The following is a 10573-nucleotide window of genomic DNA, read 5'->3' as shown; positions in this document are numbered from 1 at the left end:
TCGTGTGTCAGTCACGTTAAAAAAGGCAAAATATTCCCCAATGATTGCTTGAAATGGCACACTTTCCGCGTGCCATGTTAGCCTTTATTTATTGTTTTAATAAATTTTGAGAGAACAGGTGTGCGCCACATGCTGCTACAGTTTTGACTTTTATCCTCCTATTTTCTCTTTTGTCTGTTGATTATCCTTTCATACTTATTGCAATTTAAATCTTGTCTATTTTCTTTTAGTTCCCGTCGCCCCTGCGAATAAACAATTCCAACCTGTCAGTCAATGATTGGCGCACAATTGTACCTGTTTGCAAATATTAACACAGTTAATCCTTACAGACGCTCTTGATTGGTCATAATTTGACAAATTCAATGGCAACTCATGGTGGGTGCATTTGCTAAGTGAATAATACTTCAATAAATATTTAAAAATAGTAATAAGGCATAAAAATGTATAAACATATATTTTGATTTTGAAAATCGATAACTTCATAATGATAGGGTCAAACATTGTAGGTAAAATTATATTCCGGATCAGAAAATTGATTACTTTAATATTATGATGTCACAAAATTCCTTTAAAGTACCATTAAATCCACGAAAATCAGAGTATGACTCTAACAAAAGAGTTAATCATTTAAAGTTTGATATCATGCATTTATAATTGTTTCAATCGACATGCAAGGCTTTATTTCACATCAATAACACAATAATTTATGTGTTATCACTACTTCAAATTCTTCAAGATAAATGGGAAGGTTATTTGAAATTACAGATCTCCATTCTGCTATAGATACTTTTATAGGCATTGATTCTGGAGCTTGTAGATTTTTGCTTCTTGAACGGAGGCTACATGAGAATTGTCTTAGTATGGAATCAGTGTTGAGCATTGCTGTAAATAATATGAGGTATCATAAAAATATTTATCTCAAAAGAGCCCTCATGATGAAAGAACACTAGATTACTTACCTCAACTATAGCTTGAGTCATGGGATTGTAAAACTTTTAATCCTTTTATCCTTAGAAAGTCATAATTGACTTTTTGAGAGTCAAGTTGTGTTTCACTAGGCTAAGATCTTGCATTTGCAAGAAAACTCCAAATCTTTGAAATTTTTAGTTTTCGTTATATACCTCTCCAATGCTCATGAGGGGTGTTCTGAGTTCATTTAGTTGGAACTGTATTTAGAGGATAAGTTTTCATTTTAAGTACTTTTTCTCTAGAGTGCTTCAGCTAATGAAATTTGGTTCAGTGTTCTATTATGTGTTTTCATAATACTATTCATGTTTGGTGACCCTGAGAAAGTATGATAAAGTGATTTTTCAAGTATATTCTGTTCAGTTCAAACTAATCACATGTTTATGGATCATTGAAGTTTATTAAAATAACCACTCATTTATTATTATTAATATATAACATTTATAATGAAGCCCTAAAAGATATGTCATAATTAAGTTAATTATCATGAGATACTAATACTATGATTATTTGGGTTTATATGTGTATTCGAAATGTTCCTATTCAGTGGATGCTCGAGATGGAGATCAGAGTATCTTGAAAGAGTAGCACTAACAAATCCTACACATATCATAATTATAGATGATTTAACAACCAGAATTTGAGTTAAATAAGTTGTTTTAAGGCTTTGATATATGCAACACTATTTATAAAATCTTCCATATTTAGATCATGGCAAATAAGATTTAGATCCACACAGAGCATGTAACGAGAGAGTAATCTGTAATTCAAATATATTTTAAAACATTAGGTTAGGTGATTTTATATTTTCTGGATTATAACTGTTTTGTAAAGAGGAAAAGCACAAGATGAATCAAAACTAGTAAAAACTATTTTAAATAAATCAATAAATATGTATTTTAATTTATACAAGTTTGAATAATTCAATGAGATATTTAGGAGTTTTAGTGGTTTTTTTGGGAAAGAGATAGAATTTATGGTTAAAGAGTACCTGTGGATACCCTTCCCATGGAAAAATATGCAAGAGGCTGCACTGGCTAATGCGCGCCAACGAACCACTGAGTTGTAGAATTGGGTACTAATGGGTAGTGGATGAAACACACAGTGTCTTTTGCTAAAGGAGAAACATTTACTGTTGTTTGATGGAAAACTTGAAGTCTAGGTTATCCATTTAAGTGTACCTAGAGAAGATGATGAGAAATTCAAATCAAACATTCAGGAGATCACACAAATCTTGCTGTCAGTTCCCCAAGGGCCAAGAGGTATTTTTTCCTCTAGGAATCTTGATAACCCTTTAATTCTCTCTTCCACACTCTTGTAAACCATAAATGGATCAAAGAAATCTGATGCACTAGACCTCCAACAACATGTTGGGATCCAAATGAGATATAAAGAGAGAGGAGAAAAGCTTAAATAGAATTGCCCTAACTCTCCCAGCCATTTGATCTAATTTGAAGGCTGTGGAGGATTAGGATTACTTCATTTCCAGTCTAGATCCATGTTCCCTCTTTATCAAATTGGAAATAGGTCTTTCAAATTCAATATGTGGGTGAGCTCCACATATATTGCCTATGTTGAGCCGATTCTTAAACATGTTTGAACGTGCCTCTAGAGTGGGCTTATTTTGTATTTGGTCTCTTCTTATTATATAGGAAATTACATGGGTTTCACTTGTACTCACATTTGTATCACAAAACTGTCCATTTTATTTACCTTATTTATGTATTTCAAATACAACTCCAAGAAGATGTTAAAAATCTTCTTGACTTTAAGGTGTCAAATGTCGTTAGTCTCAAAAATCAATTAAATACATATAATAGATCTTTGGAAACTAAATCATGAATTTCTAATTTGATCCCTAAATGGTGAACAATGCAAGTCCAAAAAAAAAGTTGTATAAAGAAGTAGAAAAGCATAATTTTATTGATCTAGTTTGATTTAATTAGTGAACCTGTAGTGATTAACGGTACTAACACTAAGGAGTGTTGTCACTCGTTGCATATAATTCATTGAAGTAGAGCATATATTTATCTAAATTTTATTAAATTTAGATATGAATCATGTTGATTTATATAATAGTTCTGTAATGAGTCCTAGAACTATAACTTTAAAGACATCTTATGAATGGACAAATTTATTTTGAATAATAAATCCTTACTTGTGATATTTCAAAATAATCCAAACTTAGATATGTCAATAAGTTTGGATGGCCAAGATATTTTTATCCACCCTAGGTGAATACAGAGATTGACTTAAGGAAGTAGAGGCTTATAATTATCTGGCCAGTGATAACTTGCAAGTTAGCTTTGAAAATTCATGCATATTACATAAATATATGCACTCTAATGTCCATATTTGCATGTTATCCTAATTAAACGGACCTAAAATAGCTTCCACTATAGTTTCATGATTTTTTATATTTTTTATAATATTTTTTACACGATATATTTACCTTAATGCGTTGAAGAACTAATTTTTTCAGGGCGTAAAATACTTGGCTTGAAGTTTTTAAGGCATTTACTAATTTTATGGATTTTCCGTATTGTTTTATAATTTTCTGACCAGTATAGCCAAGTGATATTTTTTAGAGTTAAAAGAAAATATCTCATGATTTTATTTGGCATTTCATAAGACATTTTGGGAATTTTTTAACATTCCCCACGTAGGATATGGGTTCGCTAAATGTCATATGATTGCCACAACCAATCATTCGCCATAGGACAAATATGGCATCGCGATTTGTGATATCATAACTATCCAATCAGCCACTTTCTTATATACTTGTGGCACAGGAGTTGAGATGAGCTTTTATTTTTTTGTATAAAACAATGATGAAGATACGTGGTGACTCAAGTTATGTGTGTGCATTAAATAACTACAAATTACATTTTTTATTAAATGCAAGGCAGCGCTGATGAGGATCGGGTGACGTGGTATGCTCTCTGCCGTTCAAAAGTTATATTCTCCCTCTCATTTAACGGGCATTGATTGCTTTAATTTAAGCGCACAGAATAGGTGGCAGATCGTGATCCGATGGTGGGGAAAACAAGGAGTATGTCTGGCGAATCAGAAAGCACCATTTTTCCTGGTTGGCGTCCGCGTGCAAGAGAGATAAAATCCAATCATAGGGCTGAGATTAATAGAGATTAAAATGGTGATTCCTAAAAATCTAACCGTCTGAATGCGCCCAACTTTCGACGGTATGCTTGTCTTTTCTCCCTCTAGAATCCAGATGGTCGAATTATAAAACAGAGGTTGGGAGAAAGGGGAAAAACCCCGCGGAAGCAGTTCCCAATTTTTTTTGGCCAAGGAGACAGAGGATCTGCTTCAGAAGTCGACATTTCTTGATTCCAGAGTTGAATTTGTAAGTTTCTTCTTCACCCTTCAAACTCTCTCTTTAATGTTTTTAAATGCCAAGGCATAGGTGATATATATGCTTTTGGAAAGCATTTGAATGAGGAAGTGCATTAGATTTTCATTCTTATTCAAGATAATAGGGTAATTCTTCATTCCTAACCTATTTCTCATCTCATATCACATATTATATCTTAAGCTCATCCTTTAGTTCAACATACAATTCAGTTTCCCCCAAATTCTTTCACTTTCTCTCTAAGTCATCTCCTATACTTTCTCTCTCTAGGTTCAGAAATTGATTGCTTAACAATTCAATTGCATATCCATTCTACTGATCCCCAAAGTTTCACACAAAAATCCCAAGTATTTTGCTTACTAATTCTCAATTAAATAAATGAAAAGAATCCATTATTTACTACTAGTTGCTGCAGCATGTGGTTTGGTTTAACTAAAAATATAAGGCAAAAAAATTGTGTCTGAATTGCTTTGACCAAAATTTAATTAAGATAAAAAGAGTACAAATACATTTATTTAATACACAATCATATCAGTCTTAAAGATGAAGCATTATATACTTTTTTATTTCTGAAACTTAATTCAGGGCAAGAACATGAAATTTTCTTAAGTAAAATTCCTCCCTGTGGTTCGACCCCTTTCTCATCGTATTCCTTCCATATACTGATAAAGACAAAAGTTATAAAGTTTAATTCTAATGATATAATTGATCGTTTGATTAACCAATTTTACGCTTATCAGGCAGGGTAGGCAAAATACTGGAGAAGGGGTATATTATTTCACTTTAGAAGTTTGATTAACTACTAATGTGACACATTAGTGGAAATTAGACTGTCACTTTAGGGTTTGGAGGTTATTCCTATATATAAATATATATAATCATAAGGTTGCTTGTTTTCTTCTTTTATCAACTCAGCTTCTTCTAATCTAAGAACATCTACTCCTATTCTATTGGTATTCTTCCTTTCGTTGTGATTTTTAAAATATGGAACGTTCAGCATGAACGTCACTCTATGATAACAAAGGCGTTTCAGTTTCAGTTCTCTAGTTGGATTCTTATTCTTTATTGTTTCTTTTAGTACAATAGAACTATAATATAGCTTTGAAGGTGTCTGGTTGATTGATCTATTGAGCCTCCGCTTTCACTCAACTCAAAGTCTTTCACTTTTTTTATGCGGGTGTTTTCTTTCTGATTCGCTTGTTTGGTTCCTCACCAAGGGATGCTTGTTGGTTTTATGGTTGCCCGTGACCGATAAATACTCCGACCCCCACCCCTCTCACCCTCTCACCCAATTGCTGTACCTGCCGTGCATCTCCATGTTGACACCTACTGAAGGGGGCAAGAGCTCCGCACACTCCATGCACCACTACTGCGGCCAGGACCCAGCGCGCTGCCGCCTTGAGCAAACTTCTCCGGGCACTTCATAGATATCACTCCTGTATTTTTCTTTTACTGCTCCCTGGGCGTGGGCGAACAGGGTCCATATGTATGTATGTGGGACATTTAAGCTCGCTCCACGCCTATGAACCCTGATGAACAATCCACTCAATAAATAAAAACCCCCTGGGTGGCGATTAAGGCACGACTAGATCGGCTTGCCGGCACAACCTTATTTTGCCAATAAAAAAAACAAAAAAAAAAGAATTTTAATTTTTTAACAAAGCGTTTCAAGACTTTTGACAAATGGGGAATCTTGGAGGAGATTGATTTCCCGATTGCGTGATTTATATTTCCTGACTATCGTACAAGTTTTTTTAGCTTTTAGAATTATATTTTTTAATTATAGAGCGAGCCCGCTCGACCGCAACAAGCCCTTCTTCTAGAAGGCAACAGAAGGTTCTATTCGCAAAAAACGTCTAGAAGAGCAGGGACTGTTCTTGAACCTTCTTCCGTTCGTCGACTATATAAACTTCCTGGTGCTCTCCATCTTCATCATCGGTGAGAAGTTTTGAATTTTCGAGCTCCTCGCGAAGCTTCAGTGTCTGGCTACAGCAGCGATCGTTTGATTCGTCGCCGGTAAGAGATTTCGAAATTTTTGATCCCCTAGCGAAAGTTTCGAGCTCTGCAGCAGCGATCGTTTGAGTCTTCGTCAAGGGAATTCGATCATGGACGTGAGGATTTTCAGCTTGGAGAATCCATTAATCTCGACTCTTCATCACCTGATGGAGATTCCGGAGGAGGTGGAGAAGGCCTTGAACGCGCCGACGAGGAGCTACGTGCGCGACGCCAGGGCCATGGCCTCCACGCCGGCCGACGTGAAGGAGTATCCGCACGCTTACGCGTTCGTGATCGACATGCCGGGGCTGAAATCGGGCGAGATCAAGGTCCAGGTGGAGGACGACAGCCTCCTCGTCATCAGCGGTGAGCGCCGGCGCGGGGACGACAAGGAGGACGGCAAGTATCTGCGCATGGAGAGGAGGATGGGTAAACTCATGAGAAAGTTCTCGCTTCCGGACAACGCCAACAAGGAGGGCATCTCCGCCGCGTGCCAGGACGGCGTGCTCACCGTCACCGTGGAGAAGCTCCCGCCTCCACAGCCCAAGAACCCCAAGACCATTGAGGTGAGGGTCGGCTAGATCTCGCGGTGAAGACTCCGAACTATCAATGAGCCTCTCTTGTCTTCGCGTTTGAATCTTCTTGAATTTCTTCAGCTCTGATCATCTATACACAGCTTTCCGAATCCTCTTTGGATTTTGTCTATACAGCCTTGTCATGCAAAGCGTTTCTTATACTGGCGAATTTTTTTCTTTCTTCAATGAATTTGGTGCGATTTCTGGACAAGCAATGGTTCTCCATACATTGAATCAATTTCGCGGTGCAAGGAAGATTTCAACAATCTTGTTATCAAATGTATAGGCCAATAGGAAGCTATTATCAGTATCTGATATCCGGAAACGTGAACTCTGCAATTGGTAAGGAGATAATCGAATGTCGTCAATATACGCTGACTATGGCATAGAATTAATAATCTTAATGTGATGCTACAGTTCACATCATTGATATCATTAGTGTAAAATTATTTGTCGTTTTGGACATTGTTTGCTCTACTATATAATTAAATTATTAAAAGATAAAGGTGATAATTGTGTCGGTTATTGTTACTTGTTTTATTAATATCTAAAGCAATTTAATCAAGGCAACCATCACCGACTAAGCACTTCGAATTGTTGATTCATCGCCAGAGATGGCTTAGAACCAATAGTTCATTATCTAATAGACTTTCTGTTCTGGCCGCAAAATATGCAATCAGCCCACCTGACGAAGTAGGCTGTGTTTCAAATCCAAGGGAAGCAGGCTGCCAGGCCTAACAAGGATGTGGGGCTAGATCATGGAGTATCGAAATCTCTCGGGGCAGAGGAGTACGCTAGGACGGCACAGAGGGAGATAATAATACCGAGAAAGATGGGAGAGGGTATAACCTGGGTTTGAGGGCAGTCAAAGGTTAAACCAACCTGTCCGTTTGAGATATCCAAACACCAATGCTGATCAAAAGGGTCCACGACAATGTGGAGTAACGAACAATCCAGATGATCTGGGGCGTGATCAACAATATGCAACGGTGGGAAAGATGGTTGACATTATGAGTTGCAGCTTCCCTAATCCACGTCTGTTGTACACAAATCCCGTCAAGGTAGAGCAAGAACACCATCAGTGGTCACTTCTTGGTAAGCTCCTAGGAGAATCGATCACCAAGCAATTAGAACAAGACCCTCTCAAGTTCATTCGACACGTCGGTCTAGGGATGGCGACAATCTTCGGAATACGTGCATCTGAGGCCACACTTTTCTTTGTGATGGTATAACTGAGGAAGATTTGTGGCGATTCCGCTGGCCCCAAGGGTCAACGGAGTGATCATAGGCGATTCCGCTGGCAGCCTGGCTAGCGATCAGAGGGGAAAGCGGGCGTCTGGATACACCATCGTTGACCGACGTACAGACTGAGTCAGGAATCGTCGAAATCAGTTTCTTCAACACCGTAGAAATCTTCGATGGGGTTTCTGATCCTCACGGCCGAAATCAGCAAACACATAAAAGAAACGTCGAAGAGCGACGAACGATACCATCGCGTCGGATTTTTAAGATCAAAACACCATCGAAGGATAATTCGTAATTACAAGGGGCCAGTCAACACGAAATGCTGACCGTTAATCACTAACTCAGCAACAGGCTTGTCTGGAGGTTTATCTTCTTCCCACTTGATTGGCACGCCTTTGTGTCCTCTTTACTTTTTAAAATAGTAGCGTGGATGGAACTCCACGTGGCCACCAAGAAAACGAGGTCTTGTCTTAGTTCAGGAAAAAACACGTCAACTTTTGGCAACGTGGTCGAGTCTCCGGCCGTCGAATATTCGTGCAAACTGGCAACGGCAAACAAGGAGAAGGGAATGATCGTTTGACCGCGGTAATGGATCAAACAAAGGTCTTGATATAGGGGCGTCGTTCTGCTTCGACCTAGGTTGCAACCAAGAAGCAAAACGAGATCTCCATTCTACAGAAAAAAAACACTAACTGCTACTCGATTTCAGATCTGGTTCATTTCCAAAAACAACAAGTCTGGTCCATGTCTACCCCCCCCCCCCCTCTCTTCTTCTTATATGAAAGAGATGGCAGTTATGGGGTTTTAGTGGGCCTTTTTAAGGGGGGGTTTATTGGGCTCCCCTTAAAAGGGATTCTTTTGGGGGGGAGGAAGAAAGTCAAACATGGACTCTCCCTTCCCTAAAGAGGCAAACTAAAAAATTAATCTATCAAACATATATACGAGGGGGAGGCATATACTCATGCAAGATGGGCCTCCCTAGAATCCAAAGATGATGAAAATACAAGAACACAAAAGGACACTACATGCTCCAAGGCAACCCGAATGCCACTTCTCAAACCTGATAGTGGCAATGTGGGTTCTTCACGTCGGCTCAGGCTCCACGAAGGGGCTGGTGATGAGTCTGGACGCAATCAAATGAATGGTCCTCCATCACCCATTCTAAGGAAGCACTGATTGAAGGCGCCTAAAGTTATTCACGAACATTGGGTAAAAAAGAACACCTATATAACCCCACCATTTTTGTGGAGATTCACTGACTTCTTGATGTGTCATATATAAGAACATGTCAAATTCCTTGATTAGAGCTGGTATTGTTGTTTGTGTTATGGGTGCACTTGTCAAGGTCTGATTGAATCAGACCATGTTGCTGTTTCTTGACGATTAATGTAATTTACATCAATTCAATGTTGTGTGGATGAAGGTCCTTTTGGACAATAGCTCAGACATAAGAGACAACCTTCAAGTAGGTTCCCTCATCAAACATCATGCCCTTGAAAAATGGGTCAAGTAGGCAGCATTAGGGATTGCATTGTTGTTCTAAAGCAGCATCTCGTAGATTGTAATTGTTAGTTTTGGTGGCCAAGGACTAGCTTAAAAGGGGGGGGGGTTGAATTAGGTTCTCTAATTATATTATATTTTTATTTTTAATGGACCTAGGATCTTTCTAACTATGAAATGGGGTAGAGGAAATAGGAGACCCAATTATTATTTTTAGACAACTTAGGAAAATCTATAATGTTGTTTGGCAATATCCGTCTCAAGGTGATGATGTGCCCAGACCGAGTTTGGGTGAATGCCTCCCAAATTAACCACTAGGAAATCGGGCTGAACAAGGATACCAACAAAAAGAAAAAGTCGTTGAAGCTTTGTCATCCTCAACCCTCAAAGGCTTTCACTAAATGACGTTTGCTTGATCTACTTCAACTTGGCCCCCAAGGCCATCTCCTTATGGCCTCCAAAGCCTTAACCTAAGTGATCACCAAGATCTAGCAATAACAGTATATTTCTAAATACTGTCTTCCCCTCATCAGCACTTAGTATTCAAGACAATGATCAATTTTATGTATTTCAACAAGATTACTTTTATGTCAAAAATTTATTAATTTAGAGATAAAGATTCATAAAGATAACTAGGCCTTCCCTTTAGTAATACCTCCGTGTTTGTGGTCACTCTTTGTTCAGTCCTCTTCTCCACCACATTTTTTCTTTGGTTTTGTCGAGATCTTGTGTCACACTCAGACTCGTAGTAAGATGTTCATTGTGGATAAAGCATGATGGCCTGACTCGATGCGACGAGGACCCAATGGCAATCGATGGTGATCAGATTCACCAGTGTAGTGGCCTTTGCGTACATCTAGGAACGTGGAAAAGTTGCCAGTTTCGAGTTGGGGTGCAATGAGGACCCAAAGACGGCCGATGA

At 38.3% G+C, this 10573-nt stretch overlaps 1 protein-coding gene across 1 annotated transcript; it reads left to right on the top strand.

Moving 5' to 3' along the window:
• The first annotated feature begins 6254 nt into the window (after positions 1 to 6254).
• On the top strand, positions 6255 to 7117 carry LOC144703772 (17.3 kDa class II heat shock protein-like). The gene has a single exon (XM_078576033.1). The coding sequence runs from the start codon at positions 6442 to 6444 to the stop codon at positions 6910 to 6912; it is 471 nt and encodes a 156-aa protein (XP_078432159.1). The 5' UTR covers positions 6255 to 6441; the 3' UTR covers positions 6913 to 7117.
• Positions 7118 to 10573: the final 3456 nt, after the last annotated feature.

Source organism: Wolffia australiana, chromosome 5 (assembly GCF_029677425.1).
Source record: "Wolffia australiana isolate 7733 chromosome 5, ASM2967742v1".
Classification (NCBI taxonomy): Eukaryota; Viridiplantae; Streptophyta; class Magnoliopsida; order Alismatales; family Araceae; genus Wolffia; species Wolffia australiana.
The sequence above is the reverse complement of the archived record's forward strand: the minus strand, read 5'-3'. Positions and strand labels throughout refer to the sequence as shown.

Excerpts from the sequence above, each read along its gene's own strand:
- LOC144703772 (XM_078576033.1), top strand. The coding sequence starts at position 6,442 with ATGGACGTGAGGATTTTCAGCTTGGAGAATCCATTAATCTCGACTCTT.